Source organism: Neofelis nebulosa, chromosome 2 (genome assembly GCF_028018385.1).
Source record: "Neofelis nebulosa isolate mNeoNeb1 chromosome 2, mNeoNeb1.pri, whole genome shotgun sequence".
NCBI lineage: Eukaryota > Metazoa > Chordata > Mammalia > Carnivora > Felidae > Neofelis > Neofelis nebulosa.
The window spans coordinates 185,792,018-185,816,446 of record NC_080783.1 but is presented as its reverse complement, the minus strand read 5'-3'; the positions used below and the strand labels follow the sequence as shown (position 1 = coordinate 185,816,446).

Genomic DNA, 24,429 nt, shown 5'->3' with positions numbered 1-24,429 from the left:
AAAAGGCAAAGTGAAAAACTTCCAGATGGCTTTTACTAACAGTCTAAACTCCAAGCCATTATTTCCTCTCCTTGCAAAAGTTTCAGAAACCTCTGTATGGAAGCACATGGGTGATGTAGATGACCCCCAGCCTCTGGGTCTGTGAATTATTGAGGTCCCTGACAACAGTCTGGCTCCCTTCCTGCTACAACCTTAGCCACCTAGATCTCCCCTAAGCCTTACCCAGCAAAGGAGAGGGAGATGAAGGGAAATTAAACCACGTTTACTGTTTCTGCAGGGCATTTAAACTTGGGGAAGCACATGTAAGACTGTTGTTCTATATCATTATTTGGTATATCAAGCCATCTAAAAGCACTGGATTGCACCTTTTCTTTACTCATACAAACAAGTTACAAAGGTTTCAAACAATAGATCATTCTTTTAAGGAAACACCACACAAGCACCAACTTCATTTTATGATTCAAAGCTCACCATGCCCACAAAAAGAACACTATTCCTCATCTCTGAGAAACAAGGGTGGTGCAGAAGGAGTTGCACTGACCAATTTTAGTGTTTGCTAAAACTAACAAATTCTAGTTTTCCTTTCAAGTTTTGGTACAGAAGTGTGCATTCAGATACTAGTGCTGTCTTTTCCATCAGACCTTAGTCTGGCAACAAATATTATTCTGCTGAGATCAATTTGGTTTCTAAACATAATGCTTCTTTAGAGGAAGGAGCCACTGAGATGCTGATGCCTAACTTGTGTTAGTTAATAAAGTACCTCCAGTTGAAGGTGTTTTTACCCCCTTGACTAAGATTCTCTAAATGAAATCCCAAGCCTCCTCATTTTCCTTTGGTTGTCTTTTTCACCAAATGCCATTCTACCACAGAACCAAAACAGACTTCTTTTTGGGAGGAAGTTAAGAGAGACTGCCAGATCAAAACAGAACTCCCCAAAGAGCCATGCCCCTGCCACATTCTCAGAGTCGAAGACCAAAAGAGGACAAGGACTCTTCAGAGATTTCCAGATATAAACCCCCACCCCCATCAAACCTAATACGTTCTGCTGAGGGTGCCTGGCTAAACAAAACAAAAACCCCAATGAAATAGGCTTTCCAGAAAACAACATCTGCTTCCAGCTCCCTATGTCGGTGCAGCGGCAGAGCGGAGTCTCAGAGAAGCTCAGGCTTCTTGCGCCCCCATCCTGGCAGGCTGCTTCTCGGCCTCTCCACATTCACAGGATCACTTCTTGTGCAAAACAAGCAGTCTACGTAGAAAGAATGCCCTCATAGTCTAATAAAAACTGTAGGAAAAAAATGCTAGAGAGCCACCTCTCTTCCCACTCCCTCTTTATCTGCAGAACGAGGGCATCTGTGCATGGACAGGGTAGGCAAGCCTGACATTGAGGGAGTCGTTGTGCTGAACAAGGGACGTCTGCTGGTAATGGAGCACCAGCTCCTTCAGCGAGCTGTACAGGTTGTAGGGCTCTGCGAAGCCATAGCCCCGAGCAGTACTGTAGATCACACAGTGCTTCACTTCCCCATCGGCACTGCCAAGACACAACACACAAACACCACAGGGAATTAGAGCAGGGATGATAAAGAGACCCTAAATGACCAAAGGTCTGAACAATTTTTCTGCAAAGGAAGAGGTTTAGCAGTAAATTTGTAAAATGTCACATCCATGTGTGTCCCCTCACCCCCCTTACAGACTTATCACAGAGGCACCTTTCACCTCCCACCAAGACATGGCAGAAGGAAAATGGATGGTGGCATATAATCACTAAGCTGTGAAGCTTCGTGAGGCAAGATTGCACTGGAAAGAGAACCTTTTTTTTTTAAGTATACAAATCAGTGATTTTTAGAATATTCACAAAGTTGTGGAAAAATTTCCAGAATATTGTCACTACCCTAAAAGAAACCATGTACTCATTAGCAGTCACACTGTATCCCTCCTCCCCCTGGACCCTAGCAAACACTAACCTACTTTCTGTCTCTATATGGATTTGCCTATTCTGGAATTCACATAAATAGAACACACAATATTGTACAACCTTCTGTATCTGGTTTCTTTCACACTTAGCACATTTTCGAAGTTCGTCCATGTTGTAGCCTGTATCAGTTACTTCATCTTGTGGCCGCATAATATTCTGTCTGGATATACCACATTTTATTTATCCATTCATCGACTGATGGGACAAGTGGATTGTTTCTATTTTTTACTATTATGAATAATGTTGCTCAAACATTTGCCAAGTTTTTGTATGGATTATGTTTTTAGTTCTCTTGGATACAGAGCTAGGATATAGAGCTAGGGGTGGAACTGCTGAGTCATATGGTATCTCTTTTTAACTTTTTGAGAAACTGCCAAACTGTTTTCCAAAGTGGTTACACCATTTCATACTCCTGCCAGTAGTGTATGAGGGTTCCAATTGCTTTACATCCTTGTCAACACTTGTTATTGTCCATCCTTTTTATTATAATCATCCCAGTAGTATCTCATTGTGGTTCTGATTTGCACTTCCCTAAGGACTAATGATGTGAAGCATCTTTTCATAGACTTACTGACCATTTATATATCTTCTTTACAGGAATGTCTATCCATTTCCTTTGGATAAGTACCCAGTAGTGGAATTACTGGATCATATGGTAGTTTGTTTGTTTGTTTGTTTTTTAAATTAAATTGGGCCTAGTATTTTTTTTTCAACGTTTTTTATTTATTTTTGGGACAGAGAGAGACAGAGCATGAACGGGGGAGGGGCAGAGAGAGAGGGAGACACAGAATCGGAAACAGGCTCCAGGCTCCGAGCCATCAGCCCAGAGCCTGACGCGGGGCTCGAACTCACGGACCGTGAGATCGTGACCTGGCTGAAGTCGGACGCTTAACCGACTGCGCCACCCAGGCGCCCCCATATGGTAGTTCTATTTTTGAGGAACCACTGCCATACTGTTTTCCAGAGTAGCTGTATGAATTTGCATTCCCACCAACAATGTATAAGGGTTCCTTTTTCTCCATGTCTTCACCAACACTTGCTGATTCTTGCATTTTTTATTCTAGCCATTCTGACAAGTGTAAAGTGATAGCTCATTGGGGCTTTAATTTGCATTTCCCTGATGATGAGTGGTGTTAAGCACCTTTTCATGTGTCTGTTGGCCATCTATATTTCTTCTTTGCAAAAATGTCTATTCATGTTCCCTGCCCATTTTTAATTGCATTATTTGGGTTTTTTTTGTGTGTTGAATTGTATAAATTCTTTATATATTTTGGATATTAACCCCTTATCAGATATGTCATTTGCAAATGTCTTCTCCCATTCAGTAGGTTGCCTTTTTGTTCTGTTGATGATTTCCTTTGCTGTTTAAAAAGACAGGCTTGGGGTGCCTGGGTGGCTCAGTCAGTTAAGCGTCCGACTTCGGCTCAGGTCACGATCTTGCGGTATGTGAGTTCGAGCCCCGCGTCGGGCTCTGTGCTGACTGCTCAGAGCCTGGAGCCTGTTTCAGATTCTGTGTCTCCCTCTCTCTCTGACCCTCCCCCGTTCATGCTCTGTCTCTCTCTGTCTCAAAAATAAATAAACGTTAAAAAAAAAAAAAAAAAAAAAAGACAGGCTTACTGCAGCATTATTTACAATAGCCAAGATATGGAAGCAACCCAAGTCCATCGATACACGAATGAAGAAGATATGGGAGATACATACACATACATACAAAATGGAATATTAGCCATTAAAGAACGAGATCTTACCATCTGCAAAAACATGGACGGACCTGGAAGGTATGATTCGAAGTGAAATCAGAGTAAGACAAATACTATATATGATTTCACTCATATATGGAATTTAAGAAACAAAACAAATAACAAAGGAAAAAAAGAGATTAAAAAAAAACCCAGACCCTTAAGTACAGAGAACTGGTGGTTACCAGAGGTAAGGTGGGTAGGGGGATGGGTGAAATACATGAAGAAGATTAAGAGTACACTTCTCTTGGTGAATTTTGAGAAATGTATACAATTGTTGGATTATATAATACACCTGAAACTAATAACACTGTATGTTAATTGTACGTGACATTTTGTTTAAATGTCTATCCAAATCACCCATTTTTAAATTGGAACATTTGTTTTTTTCCTGTTAAGAGTTATGATTTAGACATTAGTTGCTTCACAGATATATGATTTACAAATATTTTCTCCTATTCTGTGGGTTTTTTCACTTTGATAGTGCCCTTTGATATAAAAAGTTTTTAGGGGTGCCTGGGTGGCTCAGTCAGTTGAGTGTCCAACCTCAAGCTCTGCACTGGGCTCTCTGCTGTCAGTGCAGAGCCCACTTGAGATCCTCTGTCCCCTTCTCTCTCTGCCCCTCCCCTGCTCATGTTTGCTCTCTCTCAAAAATAAAACATTAAAAAGAATAAAAAGTTTTTAGTTATGGTGAAATCGAATTTATTTCTTTTTTTATTTATTTTTTTAAGGTTTATTCATTTTTGAGAGAGACAGCACAAACAGGGGAGGGGCAGAGAGAGAGGGAGACACAGAATCTGAAGCAGGCTCCAGGCTCTGAGCTGTCTGCACAGAGCCTGACGCAGGGCCCAAACCCACAAAACACGAAATCATGACCTGAGCCGAAATCGGATGCCTAACCAACTGAGCCACCCAGGTGCCTCTATTTATTTCTTCTTTTGTTGTTTGTGCTTTTGGTTTGTAAGAAACCATTGCCTAATCCAAAGTCACAAGGATTTATGCCTATGTTTTCTAAGTATTCTGTACCTTTAGCTCTTACATTTAAGTCTGTAATCCATTTTATTTATATTATTTTTTAATGTTTATTTTTGAGAGAGACCACAAGTGGGGGAAGGGCAGAGAGAGAGGGAGACACAGAATATAAGGCAGGCTCCAGGCTCTGAGCTGTCAGCACAGAGCCCCATGTGGGGCTCAAACCCACGAACCATGAGATCGTGACCGGAGCTGAAGTCAGACACTTAACCAACTGAGAGTCACTCAGGTGCCCCACTGAGTTATTTTTTATATATGGTGTGAGGCAAGGGTCCAACTTTATTCTTTTGCATGGCTCTCCCATTGTTCCAGCTCCATGTGTTAGAAATGACTATTTTCTCCACATTGAATTGTCCTGAGACCCTTACTGAAAACCAACTAACCATGAGTGTAAGAGTTTATTTCTTGTTTCTCAATTCTATTCATTGATCTACATCTGTATCCTTGTTAGCACCTCAGGATTTTTATTACTAAACCTTTGTTGAGTTTTGAAATCAGGATTTCAACTTTTTTCTATTCTTTCAAAGACCATTTTGGCTGTGCTAGATCCCTTGCTCTCTCATGACATTTTGTCAATTTCTGCAAAAATCCAGCTAGGATTTTTTTTTTTTTAACTTTTTAAGTTTATTTTGAGGGAGAGAGCACACGCGTGTGCACAAGCAGGGTAGGGGCAGAGAGAGAGAGGAAGAGAGAATCCTAAGCAGGCTCCATGCTATCAACACAGATCCCAATGCAGGGCTCGATTTTGCGAACTGTGAGATCATGACCTGAGCCAAAATCAAGAGTCAGATGCTCAACCAACTGAGCCACACAGATGCCCCTGGGATTTTTGATAGGGATTACATTGAACATGTAGATCAATTTGGGAAGTTATTTCCATCTTAACAATATTAAGTCTTTTAATCCATGAGCAGAGGAGGTCTTTCCACTTATTTAAGGTGTCCCTTTAAGTTCTTTTAATAACATTTTATAGTTTTAATCCTAGGTATTTTTGATGATATTACAAATGATATTACATGCCTTCTTCATTTTGTTTTCAGATTGTTTACTACTGGTATTTAGAATCCTGATCTTGTAACCTGCAACCCTGCCAAACTTTAGCTCTAATAGTTTATATTTTCTTTACCAGACTGGATGCTTTTTATTTTTATTTTTCTTGCCCAATTACCCTAACTAGAACCTTGTATACAATGATAATTAGAAGTGGTGAGAGTGGATATCTTTGTCTTCTTCCTGACCTTAGGGGAAAGGATTCTTTCACCATTAAGTATATTAGCTCTGGGTTTTTCATAGATACCCTTTATCAGGTTGAGGAAGTACCCTCCTATTCCTAGTTTGTTCAGTGCTTTTTTAACTTGAAAGAGCACTAGATTTTGTCAAATGCTTTTTGTGAGTCTACTGAAATAATCATGTAATTTTTGTCCATTATCCTATTAATGCAGTATATATTCTGTTGATTTTTTTTTAATGTTTGTTTATTTTTGAGAGAGAGAGAGCACAAGCAGGGGAAGGGCAGAGGGAGACAGGGAGACACAGAATCCTAAGCAGGCTCCAGGCTCTGAGCTGTCAGCACAGAGCCCGACACGGGGCTTGAACCCACGAACTGCAAGATCATGACCTGAGCTGAAGTCGGACATTTGAGGATTTCCCAAATTTCTGTTTTTGATTTCCAGTTTCTTTGCATTGTGGTTAGAAATCATATTTTGTGATATTTCAACATACCTCACAATGTTTGAGACATATTAACATTTTAAACATACTCTGAGACTCGTGACCTAACCTATGGTTAGGCTGAGTCTCTTGCAAAGGTGTACTCTTTTTCTCCTTCCTTTAGCCTCAGACTTGACCACATTGAAGTCCACAGCAATGTAGAGCTCCCTTGCTTATGAAAACTACCTGCAGTCAAATATCATGCTGGCATTCATGCTGAGGATGGCTGTAAGCAAAAGTCTGGCAACACAAAGACTTCCACTTGTTTACCAGCCATTCTGCCTACAGTAATCTCCCAATATACCTAGAACATTTGCTTAAGTAGTTTTTTAGGAGATTCTTATAGCAAAATTCACATGATTATGTAGTAGGAAGTCACACATGGAACTCACTCGTTTTTCCATTTTAATTTGTTAATGACATCATAAAGAAGCTTAAGAAGAAATTGCTTAACTCTACAGCCTTCTCAGGCTAAAGACCTGCAGCCAGCAATGCCTGTATTCGTAGGTTAAGGATTCAACTCTGATCCTTATTGCCATTTGGGATAAAAAATTTGATTAGGGGTAGATCTAGATCAAAAAGGAAGCAGAAGGCTTGAACAATACTATAAAACAACTAGACCTCACTGATCTATCCAGAACACTACACCTAACAACTGCAGAATACACATTCTTCTCAAGTGCACGTGAAACATGATCCAGGATAGACCAGAGGTTAGGCCACGAGTCTCAATACGTTTAAAACGTTAATACGTCTCAAACGTTGAGAGATATGTTGAAATCTCACATAATATGATTTCTAACCACAATGCAAAGAAACTGGAAATCAAGCGTCCAACTTCAGCTCAGGTCATGATCTCACGGTTTGGGAGTTCGAGCCCCACATTGGGCTCTGTGCTAATAGCTCAGAGCCTGGAGCCTGCACTGGATTCTGTGTCTCCTTCTCTCTCTGCCCCTTCCTCACTCTCATTCTGTCTCTCTCATAAACATTAAAAACTGTTTTTAAAAAAGGAAACTAATAGAATAGACTTTTCCAAACAAAGTCATAAAATCATCTTATGGAAAATACCCAATATTTTCTATCAGTACCCCAACAGAATACTATTTAAGTATAAAATTTATATAGTTTTTCTTCTGAAGTAAAAACAGTTCTTAATCAAGCCTTACTTAAACTGACACTGAAGCCCAAATTAGACATGAGGAGACTACTAAAGAATTATGTGATCTTTTCAATTGAAGAACTCATTACTTTTCACAAATACCTGAAATCCAGTAGTAACATTGCAGGGCCTAATCTACTTACCATTTAAATTAAATTCCCCCAGGCGTGTCTGGGTGGCTCAGTTGGTTAAGCTCCGACTCAGGTTATGATCTCATGGTTTGTGAATTGGAGCTCCACAGCATGGGACTCTATGCTGACAGCTTGGAGCCTGGAGCCTGCTTCAGATGCTGTGTCTCCCTCTCTCTCTCTACCCCTCCCCCACTCATTCTCTCTCCCTCTCTCAAAAATGAACATTAAAAAAAATTTTTTTAATTTTTTCAAAAAATTAAAATCCCCTAAAGAATTTCAGATATCATTTCTCCTAAAGCAACAAACTGTTTTCCTTGTACAAATATTAATGGTCTAAGCCATGGGTCCTCATTACTGTACTTGAAATAATTTTAACTGAATTTGATGAGGGGCTGAGTTTCTATTAATCAATGCAAAAGTTTTCAAAAGGTTAACCCCCCAGAGAAGACTTACACCACAGAGCAAGCATAACATCCTTTCTTGCTACTCTCACGAATTAAGAATGCACCATCAGGTTTCCCATAAAGCAAGTCCTCTGCTTGTACTCGATTGATATCCTCAACAAACCAGGTTTTCTCATCATAATGGGGCAGGTTTTCATCTTCCTCATTGATAAAATAGGTCCTAAAAATTAAATGTTAAAATGTTATTCTAACAATCAGGTTACTTTATATCTAAAAGCAAACTCATGAATAAGACACTCTTCTAAATCTTTAACCACAAAATGACAAAGTGAAACAATAATTACTTATATGGTTTTTAACAGCTTCATTATTTGCTATGGTGCAGAAAGCACAAAATTCACATGTCTCATCCAATCAGCTGACACATGACTGTCTGAATGAGCAATGCTTATGCACCTAGGTTTCATGTGGCTCAGCAGGTCTCTGACCTTAAGTACTCTTCAAGTAATTCAATTCAAGAGGTGCAAAGTTCTTGATTCAATGTCCTCAAGTGACAATGAGAACCAACATTTAGCATGTATGAAGAGGGCTCATGTCTTATATTGGGAACAAAACCCTCTGACAGAAAGGTAAATAACTTACTCATCAGCATCTTCATTCTTGATTCCCAGCCAGGCATTTAGGCGTTTCTGTCTGACTCCTTTGTGATTGAGCCATCTGCCAGAGGGAAGACACCAGTGTCAGTATCTGTGCCAACTCTGCCCAAAGTAGACATGTCCAAGCCAACCAAATTTCCAGAGTCCAGGAACCTTTTATTTTAACCCATTCCCACTAAGAATGGCCAGAGATTTCCTTAAACTAGTTTCTCCTTAACTTTTCCTTCAACTTTCTGCAAAAAAGCAGAAACACAGGGAGGTACCTGAAATTAGGCACTTACCTCATTTTTCAATTTTCCTTTTCTAGAAGGCCATAAGCACACATACCATAAGCACATATGTACCACCATAAGCACACATACACTTGCACTCAAACAGAGGGTGACACGTGTTTCTGAAATCATTAGTTACATGAGCATGGTGTCACATTAGCAATCTCCACTAAGCCAGAAGACTGAAGTCCTGGATGGCCTACTATATTGAGTTAAACATTCCAAAACAATTTCAAGGCCTATTATTTGCACCTAAGCAAGCCACAAGAAATTCAGGGTGACAATCTGAGTAATTAATACAAATTTACTTTATCACTAGGCAAATCATAGTATTTTTAAATATACCAAACCTACACTTTAGATGCAAAACAACATAAACCATTACATTTAGTTCTTTTGACATGGCCACTGGTCTAAAACTTGAGTATAAAAACTCTTTCATCACCATCCTCCAACCAGGCTCCTGATCACTCAGGTCTCATCATAAACATCATCTCTCTGGGAGGACTGCCCTAATCATCCCAATGAATGCTATCCCCTTGCTATTCTCTATACTTTACCTTATCACCTTCATAGCACTTTCCTGACATTATTTTATATTTTCACTTATGTTTGTCTTCCCCACTAAAATGTAAGCTGCTTTAAAGAAAGGAGTCTGTCCTGTTGTTCATGTCCCCACTGCTGAAAACAGTGCCAGCATCTAGTAGATATTCAACAAATACCTCCCTAAAAACCCTATGTGTCTTTACCACCAGGTGATGATTTATCACACATGATGTGAGCTCTCTTTTATATTTAGCCTACATTATTTGTTAAAGGAGCTTTCAAGGTTTAATTTGCCATACTTATTCATGCCTCTTGGGATGGTATATTTCTTTTTTTTAACTTTTTTTTTTTTTTTTTTTTTTTTTTTGAGACAGAGAGAGACAGAGCATGAATGGGGGAGGGGCAGAAAGAGAGGGAGACACAGAATCGGAAGCAGACTCCAGGCTCTGAGCCATCAGCCCAGAGCGGGGCTCAAACTCACGGACCGCGAGATCGTGACCTGAGCTGAAGTCGGACACTCAACCGACCGAGCCACCCAGGTGCCCCAAGGGATGGTATATTTCTTAATCTCATCACTTTCCAGAGAAAACAAGGGCTTCCATTCATTCCATTGGTCCATGGCATAAGTCTTCTTCTTGGGCCTTTCTTCAGTTTCACTATGTGACCAGAACCACATAAGCTTTCCAAGAGCAGACACACCCTAATTTTAGACAAGGGTACTTCCTTGCCTTCTTTCCAAAGTTCTTCTGTATGCTAGGTGTACTTGCTGGACTTTTTTTTTTTTTTTTTTTTTTTGGCCACAATAGCAAACTGAAATGATCCCTAAAGAGGAGTTACTAAAAACTATTCAGCACAGCATAGTTGTAATTGTTTGCCCTCAAAACTTATCACCTTAAATTTTACTCTACTGAAACTCAACAGCTACTGTTCCAACCTCTAAGCTTTTATTTTCTCCCCACTCTCTTTCTCACACAAAGAAACCCTGAAGCCTACAGAAAACCCAGTCAGAGGTTTTTACTCTGTCTTCTGCCATGAGTTTGAATAAAGTTATGTTACACGCTTGAAAGTCACCCATAAACATATTTCATAACAGTCCATTCATTACCTAGAACAAAACCTATTTTCCTTTTTCATGGATTCTTTCCTTCTATAAAAGTCATTTGTTCTAAAAATCTAACACCTTGTTCTGATGATATATCTTTCAATCTATATTTAAATAATGTCCCTATATCTAACTAAACCATATAGTTTTCCATAATATTAAATAGTTGGGTTTTAACTATTTAAATCCTTAGGTCAAATTATCTTGCATGCCTGCCATCAGCACATTTCTATTACTTGACTACAGAGTTTCATTTCTTAAATATAAAAACCCTTTAATAGACTGTCCTATATACTTATTTGTAGGCCCCCACTATTAGTGTCCTTGTCTATGCCTATGAGGGGTAGTTTCTATTTCTGTGGTTCTATGTAATCAAAGATTCTGGTTTTTGTATGTAGGTGTCACAGATTATGAGTCTGGAGTTCTCTCTTGTGCAAGAGAGTGGACACAGAATTGAATATGAGGAAGGCTAATGTCCAGGAGAAGACAAGAGCCCCGAACAGGGGCTTCATCTCCGTATTTATTGGGCTCACAAGATATTACCCATGTGGTGAACATGAAGAAAACAAGATCTTACACACATGGCCATGGAGAAAACAGTCAGTAATCGTAAACTTGTGTGTGTAAGAAGCAAAGGATCTGAGGGGCAAATGGAGTTTGTGATTAAAGTACAATAGTATTCTGGCGTCAGACAGAAAGTAATTTCACTCATGATCCCATTTACAGTATCTCGCTAGCTAACCTCGGGAGTTTTCACCCCATGGTGGTGGCTTTCCACCCTAAGCCCCATTTATAGGCAAACATTATTTCCCCACATATAGGCAAACATTAACCTGTACTTTTTAAACTACACCACACTGCCCACACCACACCCACCCTCTGAAATTTCCATTTGTATGGACTGGAGTCTAGAATGCTACATTCTGATTTGCCCCACACGCTGACTTTAGGTAAACTCTGGTATTGCCAACTACTAACCAGGATTGCTTTCCTAAATTCTTATAATCTCACTGGCTGGTTTCTTAATTACAAATCTTTTCTACCTCTAACATGTCTAATGCCAGCAGTAATGTGGTGCTGGGGTTTTCTCCCATATGGGCTCAGATTACTCACACAAGGTGCTGATCTCGGATCTTGCGCAGCTGGATCAGGTCAGGTTTGATACTGTTCATTTTTTTATCTATTTCTCGGTTGTCCAAAGCTTGTTTCTTCAAATCTTGCTCTAGACGCATTTTGCTATCATGAATCTCACCCAGACGTGATTTCAATTTGTCATAATTCATCATAATTCTGTGAAAACATTTGACATATTAAGGCTAAACCAGGAACCAAACAGAAGCATTCTATAGTATGAGCATAGTCCTAGTATCTTAGGTGTGGTGGATATTTGTTGTTTTTGCCTGGTCCATATCCATTCTCGCTCTTGGTAATGGCACCTTGATGTTCCCTGTAGGTAAGGGCTCCCTGCCCCCATCTCAGAGTCATGATGAATATTCACACAACCCAGCCTGGGCAATAAAAGTATTCCACCATTACATCCTATTGCCACACTCAGACCACAGTGACTAGTTCAGGAATGAGAATAATACCCGAATTGACCCAATGAGAGTCAATTCTAGGACTTTTGCTAGAACTATTATAAACAGAGATTCTCTCTTTCCACTCAATTGCTAAGTTATAAATATGTGATTCTAGGACTCCCAGCAGCTATACCACCAACCTCATAGGGAAAGCCTGCCTAAGGATGAAGCCAACACAGAGAAAACCTAAGGCAAAATACAGGGTATAAGAGAGAATACTGATGACCTTGTTTGGGCCCTGGATCCAGCCATGACTAAACAAGTAAATCTCTATGTATGATATTCAAGAGGTAGCACAATATAACAGTTAAGATTAACAGCTTTGGAGTCAGGCTGCCTAAGTTTGAATCTCTGCCCTGCCACTTGTGTGGCTATGGGCAAGTTACCTAACCTCTTTGTGCCTTTATCTCCTCATTTGTTTAAATGGGCCCTATAACAGTACCTACTTCACTAAATTATTATGTGAATTAAATGTAGTAATACATCTAAAAGGACTAAACAGTGCCTGGTACATCCTGGTAAGCACTCAGCAGATAATGGCCCTAAGCTTTTCTAGCACACAAAGTTTTGCTGTGCTCTGAAGACAATTTCTGTGTCACTCATTTGTCACTTAATATAATACATGGTTTTATATTCATGTTAAAATTTCTTCTTCAGATACTTTACCTCCCTTTGCAACTGAACCACAAGTTCTTTTCTATTTCTTCATCTTAATAATGCCATTTATTGATATCATATGCCAAGATACATACATACACACACATGCCTTTCTGCAACATAAGTATACATGTATGTGTCTATCACTTGATTCTCAACGCATTTCAAAAAGATATTATCCAGTTTACGGAGGAGGAAATGGGCTTAGAGAATTAAGTAACTTACCCAAGGTTACACAACTAGTAAGTGGTCAATACAGAATCCAAGCCCATGGTTTTAATGGTTTTAACCATTAAGCTATCCTGCCTCAACAGCACTTAGCCCTATTCTTATGCACACAGAAGTTCACTGACACTTTGATACTAGTATGAGAAGTAATTATGCCTTTCCCTTGCAAATGATTCATTTTTATCTACTATCCACTTTTTCTTTCCTCATCCCACTGTTACTTGGCTCGGTCTCCCAATATTCCACTAAATTTGCTATGATAAAGGCTTCCAATATCCTTTTAGTTGCCAGACCCAATATTTCTCATGCTGCACACTCTCTGTGTAATCTCATTCTTAGTATAACTTTACACTTATAACCTTAGTATAACCTACACACTTATGCCTCCCAAATCCTTTCTGTACCTTGAGTTCCAAAACCAAATAACCAGCTGCCTGCTTCTCAGACAACTCCATTTGGTTTCTCACAGGAACTTCAAATTCATTGGTTCCAACCCTGAACTTTCCTCACGTACTTTCTATTTTAGTAAATAACACCATTCCTTAGTCTAAGAAATAATCTAGGAATCCTAGAAATCTAGGAGTAATCTTTGACTTCTCCCACACCTACCATATCTAGTCAGGTATCAAGTCCTCAGTATTTCCATTAATTCCCCCTCCTTTCCTGCCATTGCTCTGGTTCAGGCCCTCACCATCATTTAACCTGATGACCACAAACACTGCAGTCACCTGCAAGAGTCAAGCTGGTCTTCCTGCCCATAGTCTTGTTCAGCCTCCAATTTATTCTCAGACTGCTGCTATTTATTTTCAGTTCAACAAATATTCAGTGAGCATCACCATGTACGTTCAGGTACCATAACAGATGCTGGAGCTATCAGGGAAAATAAGCCACCATCCTTATTTCACCAACAAGCTTGCAGTTTAGTGGGTGTGACATTTGGCAAAGTCACAGTAGGAATCAGGACCAGATACTGTAGGGGTAGGGACAAAAAGCTCCTAAACCAGTCTAGAAAATCAGGGAAATTTTTCTTAAAAAAGTCACGTGTAAGCTAAATCCTAAAGGATGAGCAGGAGTTAAAAATTTGGAAGGACATAGAAGGAACACAGAACAGAGGCAGTTCAATTTGGTGCCATTAGTGGGAACAGCAAATAGTTCCATATAGCAGGACTGTGAAGTTTACAGGGGTAAAAGCAGACACAACAGAGATTATTGGGGAAGAAAAGAAGTCTCTTCTCATTGATGCACTTGGAAGTGTTAGATAGATTTACCGTTCAATTTCCTTTTCATTCCCCTCTCTGCGAAATCGCTCGATATATTCTTTGCTATGCTGTTCTTGTGTGTGACACTGCTCTTCAAATATTTTAATTGTTTCATTAAAAGCTTCAATTGCAGTCCTTTTCATCTGTATTTCCTACAAAGGAGAAAAAGAAAAGACATACACTTTATCTTTTTTTTTTTTTCTGGTAACCTTGGTCTTAAATCTTGTAATTCTAATTACAATTCCATAGAAAATGAAAGATGGCTAAAACAACTCTTACTTATTTAACTCCCACTCTTAATACTTATATCAAAATACATCACTCAAACCCTAAAATAGAAGAAAAAAAAAACTATTACTTGAAATATAGCTGAGATCCACAAAAAGGCCTGAGTTGGTTAGATTAACCCTAAACACTTTCAGATATTTTTTTTTTAATGTTTGTTTATTTTGATATAGAGAGAAAACATGTGTGCACAAGCGGAAGAGAGGAAGAGAGAGAATCCCAAGGAGGCTCCATGCTGTCAGAGCAGAGCCCAACAAGGGGCTCAATCTCACAAACCGTGAGATCATGACCTGAGTTGAAATCAAGAGTCCAATGCTTAACCGACTGAGCCACCCAAGTGCCCTGAACACTTTGAAGACAAAGATAAAATTATGTTTTTGCACTTATTGTAGTGCTGACCCCCAAAAGGCGCTGAAGAAGTGAATGGATACAGTGGAGGAGTCCATACACCAACGTACAAAGCCTTATTCCCAGAAAAGTCCTATAGAGTCTATTTATTCTTATTATCATTTCTAAAACATGTAGTTTTTCTAAACAGATTCACCAGTAGATTAATCTCAGAAGCAGAAAATGAGGGGTGCCTGGATGGTTCAATCAGTAGAGCATCAGATGCTTAACCTCAGGGTTATAAATTTGAGCCCCACATTGGGCATACAAATTACTTAACAATAAAAAAAATCTTAAATTTTTTTTTAATGTTTATTCTTGAGAGAGACAGAGACAGAGCATGAGTCAGGGAGGGGCAGAGAGAGAGGGAGACAAATCTGAAGCAACTTACAGGCCCCACACTGCCAGCACAGAGCCCGACACAGGGTTCAAACCCACAAACTGTGAGATCATGACCTGATCCAAAGTCGGACACTTAACCGACTGAGCCACCCAGACGCTCCCCAAAAAATCTTTAAAAAGAAAAGGAAAAGCAGAAAATGAAAGGGGGAAGAATAGCAGCTAAGTCAGATGCAGAGGAGCATCTGGGTGGCTCAGTAGGTTAAACGTCTGACTTCGGCTCAGGTCATGATCCCAAGGTTTGGGAGTTCGAGCCCTACATCAGGCACTCTACTGTCAGCGCACAGCCCGTTTCAGATCTTCTGTCCCCCTCTCTCTGACCCTCCCCTGCTGGTTTGCTCTCTCTCTCAAAATAAATAAACTTAAAAAAAATAAAATTATATGCAGAATAAGATGAAAAACTAAAAACTTCACAAACAAATGCCCAGTAGGCTAAGCCATTTAGCACTAGGATAAGTAGTCCTATACATTTTGATGAGCTCTGAGGTTTTTTTTAGACTTCAGCATCTGAACTCAGATTCCCCCAAGTCTTCAGAGCGTTAAAATTTTGTAAAATTTATATTAGAAAGTCAAGAAATATTTTAAAGGTCTAGAAAATTGCTATCCTGAATATTTACAGTTTTTAAAGTTGTGGTGTTTATGGGATAATTCCTCAAAACTATCCAGCATTGATTAATTTTAACAAATGATTACCGAGAATCCACTATACAGAAAGTACAGTGTGGTGGTAAAGAGATTAATAAAACATGAAGTCTGCCCTCCAGGTTTCAGAACACACAGGTGAAACAGATTTCCGAACTCTGATAAGGTTTTGTTCCATGTCATGGCAGAGACAATCAAATCAGGGTGAATTACTTCTTTACAGAGGCTTCATGGAGGCTACAAGAACCTTATGATGTTCCACGTGCTTGAAGTTATACATATCTCAAATAGTGCTGTAAACTTATTGGAATGCCCATATCTAAATATCTAGCTACAAATTCTGCAACTCTTAAATTACAGTGGAGGGTCTTGGCTCCTTTGCAAGATCAAAAATTACCTATGAAGCCCTGGCCCTATATCCTTAAAGAAGACACTAATAATTTAGACTTTACTATAACTGGTATTTGTGTTGGTAGGTAAAGCAGCAAAGGGAAAAGTATTTATAGCATTGCCGAAGCAGCAGCTGCCCCATAAACAATGTCACAATACCTACCACAAAAAAACTGTAAATCTACCTATATCTACACCCCTTCTCTCCTTTCTCCTCTCCAGCCCTTCTTATGGTTCCTTCTCATCAGCATACAAACAGGTTCTAGTAACACCACTTTGAAAAAATAATCCCTTAACCCTAAATTCTCTTCCAGTCAATTAAGTTCCTTGAACAAACTATCTATATAGGCTGTCTCTCTTTCCTCATCTCTCATTCTCGCTCCAACTCACTCTTTTCCGGCTTCTGTACCTACCATTCCACAGAGACTGTCTTTCCAAGGTTATCAATGATCTCATTGCCCAATTCCTGTCCCCTATCCCAATCCATCCCTAAATCCTATCAATTCCTCCTAATTACATGTAATCCAGATGTCAAATATCCCCACATGCAATCTATTCTCATCCTGTGCCAACTATGACTCAGGATACACCATCTCTTCCCATTCTCTGGGAAGAATTCACTTCCAACAAAGCAATCCAAATTTTATCTAAGGTTTCAAGAAACCTTAGGCAGTCTATAACACTTATAAATATTAAAACATTTATAAACAGAGGAGATCAATTCTTTAACTTCCCTTTAACACTCACTATCCTCACTGTCCCAGCACATCTCCTGTACTGCTAATAATCACTGGATCTTCCTCTTCCTCCACCTCCCAAAGCCTTAAACCTCATGGCTCTTCTCTGCTCAGCCATCTTATGTCTTTCTCTCAGTTCTCGCACACCCAGATTTAGCCCTCTCCTAGCTTCAACTTAGTGGTTTTTGCAGTTTCCTCCATCTACTCCCATACCCAGCTCCCCAACCAAGGATTCCAAGTCCAGAATGCAGTCTCACACCAGCTGCTCAGAACTCATACTCTGTGGTTAAATCCCCAGTATTACTGAGCATGCGGACAACATGTGGAGCCTTCTTTGCTTCCTCCAGTCATGACAAGAAAGCGGAAATGCAGTTCTAGGGGCACCTGGGTGACTCAGTCACTTAAGCATCTGACTCTTCATTTCAGCTCAGGTCATGATCCTCACAGTTGGTAAGATCAAGCCCCACATCAGGCTCTGAGCTGACAGTATGGCACCTGCTTGAGATTCTCTCCCTCTTTCTCTGCTGTTCCCCAGCTCATGTGCACACCTTGTTGAGATGACAACCTTTGAGCAAAGACTTGAAGGAGGGGAGGGGGTTAGCCAGCTGACTATCTGGGCAGGCGGTGCAGTGGGGGAGTGTTTCAGGCAAGGAAGTGGCCAGTAAAACACTCAAAGGTAGGAAGCAGGTCTAGTATATTCGAAGAACACCAAAGAGGATAGCATGGTTGGAGAAGAAGAGAGAAGTAATGAGGCCAGGGAGGAAGAGGAGCGCAGATTATGCTGGGCACTGTAGAAAGCACTCTGGCTTTCCTATGTGTAAACCGTGGAACCACAGACAGGTGTTAAAGGAGTACTGTGATCCTACCTAGGTTTTACAAGTATAGGTTTCCCCTACATAGAGTTCCTATGAAACCTTTCACAAGCCAAAATGGCATAAAGCAAAGAAACAATTAACATTAATTTACATGGAAAAAATTTTTGCAGCGTTCCCAAACTCAAAAAATAACTTCTCTTAGGCTTTTTTTTCCGAATACCTTAGGACACATCTTACTAACAGGTGCACAAAGTAAATGGAGAGAAGCACAGATGCTCACAGACACAGTTCAAAGCTACAGCGGCTTGATGCTGAGATGCTGAGTGTAGTTCCCGGGGAGGGAACTTGGCAGCACCATTCCCACTGCTTGGGGTGCACACTGCCTTTGTAACAGCTTGATGCAAAACAAACTCTGAATGTTATTGTCACTTTTTGCCTTTTTTTGTAAAAGCAGAACTCTTCAGATTTATTTCAGTTAGTGAAAACAAGTACTAATGTAGGTCTTTCATAAAAGCCAAGTGGTGTAATGAGAACTTGCAAAATGCAGGGCACACCTGCATCTCCTAGCTGCTCTGTTGAGAATTGATCAGGGAGAGTGAAGCATGGATAAGGGCAAGAAGATCAGTTAGGACGTTTCTGGGGTAAATCAAAGTAAGAAATGATAGTGACTTAGATCAAGGTATCAGCAGTGGATGTGAGGAGAAGGGGTTGCATTCTGGCTATATTCTAAAGGTAAAGTCAACAGAAATTCTTACTGGATTTGATGGAAGGTGTACAAGAAAGAGTCTGGGATGGCTTCAAGGCTTTTTACCTAAGAGAGGACATGACTTCTCTCAACTCCGACAGGTAAGGCAAAGGATAGAACAGCCCTGAGTTCAACTTTGTTCATGAATTCAGTTTGACATGTTAAGTCTGAGAGATATCTATTAAACATCCAAATGGAGCTGTTGGAAAGGCAATTGGATATATATGAGTCTACAATTAAGAGAAGTTAGAAGAAGCAGAGACATAAATTTGGGAGTTACCAGCATATAGATCATATGTAAAGCCATGAGGCTGTTTGAGATCACCAGAGAGTGAATAAATAACCAGAAAAAAGAAAAGGCCCAAGGTCAAAGATGAGAAATCAGCAAAGATGACCAAGAAGGAACCACCAGGGAGGTCAAACTCTCCGTTCTCAGTTGTCTCTGCTTATTTCCAGATCTGCAAATTCCATTTATAATTTTTATTATGGTTTTCTGTTCCACCTCTTATCTACAGAAATAATCGTATTGTTTTTGCATACAGCCATGTGTTTTCAATGTTTACCAATTTTTTAGTATGAGATAATGTAAGTGCATAAAAAAATGCAGAGCGTAACAAATTATTATAAAATGAACATTCACTACCAGCAACCCCAGAAATTCCTTATGTATCCTTTCTGGATCATAACTCCCTGTCTCTGCCCACTCTACTTCCCCCACCTTGGTAATAACACTATCCTGCCCTTTATGAGGATCATTTCCTTGTTATTCTTTATGATTTTACCACTTTATGTTCCCAACCAAAATCAAAAAGTTAACGTTTACCTTGTTTTGTACCTTCTATGAATAGACCCATAGAATATGTATATGTATTCCTTCACTCAATATTCTTTGTGAGATTAAACAGTGTTGTATGTTGCCCTTTAAATAAATATACATACACAAATATAGTCATCCATCAATGTTTTGTTTGATGGAGAGAAAAGGGATCAAAACATGCCTTTTTGGCTAATGTACATTGTGTTTGACAAATGCTGTCAGAGTACTTCAACCTTCTGTAGAACAGAGTCTCATCTCTCCCTCTGTGCTTCTAGAGTCAAGCACAGTATCATGCCTAGATGCTACAAAGAAACTGAGTTTGAATTTAGGAGATTTATAATCTAATCTTGGTAATGTTAAAAACTGGTTATGTCCCTTAAGAGAGTCTTTCTATGCTTTAAGTTCCCATCTATAAGATGGAGATAATGGCAACCCCAACTATATTTGAGAGAGAGAGAGAGAGAGAGAGAGAGAGAGAATATGAATGAATGAATGAATGAATGAATGACAAAAGGATAGAAAGAAATGGAAACAGGGAATCAGGAAAAAAAAAAAAAGGTGGGGTGGGGGGACTATACATCCAAAAACATTTACTGAATACATTAGTCATGATATATTTTAACAATAAATGATAGTATACCACATACATTTTTTCCCTACCTTGCTTTTTTTACTTAATGTATCTTAGAAATCACTCAGAATCAGTAAATATAGACTTTATCTCATTTTTTTGATGGTAATAGAATAACTGCATATCATTTTGTTTTTTTAAAAAAGGTCATTTTTGTTATATATATTATTGTTATTAATGTGTATATTATTTCTATTATTTCCTCCTTTCTGTTTTTAACTGTAGTTTTCCCAAATCCTGTTAATTCTATCACCCCAAACATTCCAGCATATTTTTATAAAGTTTTCCTTCAGATTAGTGAGTACACCCACAGCTGAAATCACTGTTCACACACTTCTACATGCTGTTTCCTTTGCCTGCAACTATATCATAAGCATTTCTCAGGTCATTAGGAATTCCTAAAAAGCACATAGTTAGCAGCAGTTGACTCCAAGAAATCAGGACTTTTATTCTGTATGCAATAATTCATAATAATAATTCAGCAATAATTTATACTGAATTTAATAATTCAGCAATAATCTATATTGAATTTAGCATACATATTTATATAACCTTTGTACTTTTTAAAAATCAAAGTTAAAATAATTTCTGAAAACCTATTTTAATAGTTGTATAATGTTCTATTATATATATGTATGATCATTTCACCATCCCCTAATGTTGCCCACTTATGTTGATTCAATCTAAAGAGGCTTCAGTAACTTTTTCCCCATTCTACCCCAAACACTGGCCTCATCACAGATAATTCATCTGGAAAAGCTAAAGGAATACAGAGAGAAAATGAAATTAGCAGGGTAAAAAAAGCATACACACACAGGCACACCAGAGATATAGCTCAAGTATCATGAAGAAAGAAAAAGTATTAAGATCATTCTGAATAACTAATTAATAAAATTCAACCTGAAAATAAAATGGAAGTAAACTTCTCATATAGGAAAATAGACCATTACAGCATTTCTGGCTGTAATCCCATACCTTTTCCCAGTCAGTACTATAGCTCATTCCTAATCTGTAATCCTCATAGGGTAGTATCCCCTAATACCCTGAAGATCCAGTTGCAGTATCTACCTTAACACTGCCCACCATGGACACTACCCTGGAAATAAGATCAGTGGCTATGAGGCTGGAAAAATCAATAATATAAATACTAGGGTCAAACAGGAAACCGTGAGTTACGGTTATACTAGAATAGCTCCCTGCTGACTACACCTTCCACAGATAACTATAAACTATAGACAAAGATATAAGAAACATGTATTTCACATTATAGTCAAATTGTCAAAAGAGAATCTTGAAAGAAGCAAGAGAGAAGAAATGTGTCATGTACAAAGATCTTCAATAAAATTAATAGCTGTTTTCCTGTCAGAAACCATGGAGGCCAGAAGGCAGTGGGATGGCATAGAAATCTTAAAAGAAAAAAAACTGTCAACCAAGAAGTCTATATTCAAGCAGTACTATCCTTCAACTAGAAAAAGAAGAGCAAACTAAACCCAAAGCTAGCAGAAGGAAATAATAAAGATTAAAAAGGTAAATGAAATAGAAAATAGAAAAATAGAGAAAATCGACAAAACTAAAAAGTGGTTCTTTAACAAGATCACCAAAATTGACAAACCTTTAGTTAGATTAAGGGGAAAAAAAGACTCAAATTACTAAATTGTTAAGTTTAAAGGGGGCCATACTACCCACTTTACAGAAATAAAAATTGTTAAGAGAATGCTGCATAAAATTTATGCCAATAGACTGGATAACCTAGATGAAATGGACAAATTCCTAGAAACACACAACTACCAAAACTGACTCAAAAAGAAAATCTAAATAGACCAATAATCAATAAGAAAATTGAAGCAGTAATCAAAAACTTCCCAACAAAGGAAAGCCCAGGATCAGATAGCTTCACTAGTGAAGTTTACCAAACATTTAAAGAAGAATTAACACCAACGCTTCCCAAAAACTAGAAGGAGGAAGGAACACTTGCTAACTCATTCACAAGGCCATCATTACTCTGATCCTGAAGCTAAATCAAGAGACTGCAAGAAAACTACAGAACAACATGCCTTTTGAATACAGATGCAAAAATCCTCAACAAAATACTAGTCAACTAAATTTAGCAGCGTATTGAAAGGGCTTTAACTGTATACGATTACCACATGGAATTTATCCCAGGAATGCAAGGGTGGTTCAACATACGAAAATCAGTCAATACACAACATTAATAGGCTGAAGGGAAAAAAAACAAACCACGATCATCTTAATTGATGCAGACAAAACATCTGACAAAATCCAACATCCTTGCATGATAAAAACCATAAACTAGAAATAAAAGGAAACTTCTTCATCATATAAAGGCCATTGTTATAGATTGAATTGTGTTCCCACATTATCTTATGATCATATCTTGGTCATATCTTGATCAGTCCTAATCCTCAGGACCTTGGAATGTGATCTTACTAGGAAAGAGAGTCTTTAGTGAATTAAAATGAGGTGATACTGGAAGTGGATGGGCCCTAATCCAATGACTGGTTAGTATCCTTATAAAAAAGAAAGCAGAGACACAGAGGGAGAATGCTACTGATAATGAAGGCATAAACAGAAGTGGTATGTCCAACCCAAAGAATGCCAAGGACTGCCAGCAACCAACAGAAGCTAAGAAAAACAAGGAATGGTCTTCCCCAGAGCCTCCAGAAAGAGAGGGCCCTACCAACACCTTGATTTTGGATTTGGAGTCCCTAGAACAGTGAAACAATAAATTTCTGTTGTTTTAGGACACCCAGTTTGTTGTACTTTGTTTTTGTTTTTTGGGTTTTTTAAAAAAAATTCTTTTAATGTTTATTCATCCTTGGGAGACACAGAGTGAGTGGGGGAGGGGCAGAGAGAGAGGGAGACAGAATCCAAAGCAGGCTCTAGGCTCTGAGCTGTCAGCACAGAGCCCAACGCAGTGCTCAAACCCACGAACCACGAGATCATGACCTGAGCTGAAGTTAGATGCTCAACCGACTGAGCCACCCAGGTACCTCTTGTGTGTTGTACTTTGTTACAACAGACCTAGGAAACTAATACAGCTATATATAAAAAACACAAGCTTAACATCATACTCAATGGTGAAATGGGCTAACTTTCTCCTAAGTCATGAACGAGACAAGGATATCCATCCACTTTCTCCACTTTTATTTAACAAAGTACTTAAAGTTCTAGCCAAAGCAATTAGGCAATGAAAAGAAATATGGGACATTCATGGGGCATCTGGGTGGCTCAGTCAGTTGAGTGTCTGACTTCGGCTCGGGTCATGATCTCATGGTTTGTGGGTTCAGGCCCTGCGTCGGGCTCTGTGCTGACAGCTCAGAGCCTGGAGCTTGCTTCGAATTCTGTGTCTCCCTCTCTCTCTTCCCCTCCCCCACTCACACTCTGTCGCTCGCTCACTCTCTCTCTCACAAATAAATAAACATTAAAAAATTAAAAAAAAAATACAGGACATTCATATTGGAGAGGAAGAAGTAAAATTATCTCAAATGACATTATCTTATAGGTACAAAATCCTAAAGAATCCATCAAAAACTGTTAGAGCTAATAAATTTAGCAAAGTTGCAGAATACAAAATCAACACACAAAATCAACTGTATTCTATACACTAGCAACTGTGTATAGAATATTCTGTATTCTATATACTAGCAGGGAAAGTAAGGATATAATCCCATCAACAACAGCATCAAAAATAATAAAATATTTAGGAATAAATTTAACCAAGGAGGTAAGAAACTCATACACTGAAAACTATAAAACAATACTGAAAGAAATTAAAGAAGACATACATAAATGGAAAGACATCTTGTTCATGGATTGGAAGACTTAATATTGTTAAGATAACAATACTTACCCAAAATAATATACAGATTCAATGCAATCTCTATCAAAATCCCAACTGCATTTTTTTTTAGAAACAGAAAAACTCAACCTCAAATTCATATGGAATTGAAAGGGACCTAGAATAGCCAAAACAATCTTGAAAAAGAACGAAGTTGGAAGATTCACACCTGCTGATTTCAAAGCTTATTAAGAAGCTATGTTAATAGTTTAACATATTTTGAATATGGTAACGACATAAGGATAGACATGCAGACTAAGAGAGTGCGCAATAGG

General features: G+C 38.8%; 1 protein-coding gene across 2 annotated transcripts in view; it reads right to left on the bottom strand.

Moving 5' to 3' along the window:
• Window positions 1-355: 355 nt before the first annotated feature.
• PIK3R3 (phosphoinositide-3-kinase regulatory subunit 3) overlaps window positions 356-24,429 on the bottom strand; it is a 132,544-nt gene continuing 108,470 nt past the window's right edge. For both annotated transcript variants that reach the window (XM_058717562.1, XM_058717563.1), the window contains 5 exons: window positions 14,457-14,599; window positions 11,837-12,013; window positions 8,790-8,864; window positions 8,197-8,367; window positions 356-1,528 (listed from right to left, as the gene is read on the bottom strand). In XM_058717562.1, coding sequence (XP_058573545.1) covers window positions 1,330-1,528; window positions 8,197-8,367; window positions 8,790-8,864; window positions 11,837-12,013; window positions 14,457-14,599 — 765 coding nt within the window. In that variant the 3' untranslated portion in view covers window positions 356-1,329. The remainder of the gene's footprint in view (window positions 1,529-8,196; window positions 8,368-8,789; window positions 8,865-11,836; window positions 12,014-14,456; window positions 14,600-24,429) is intronic.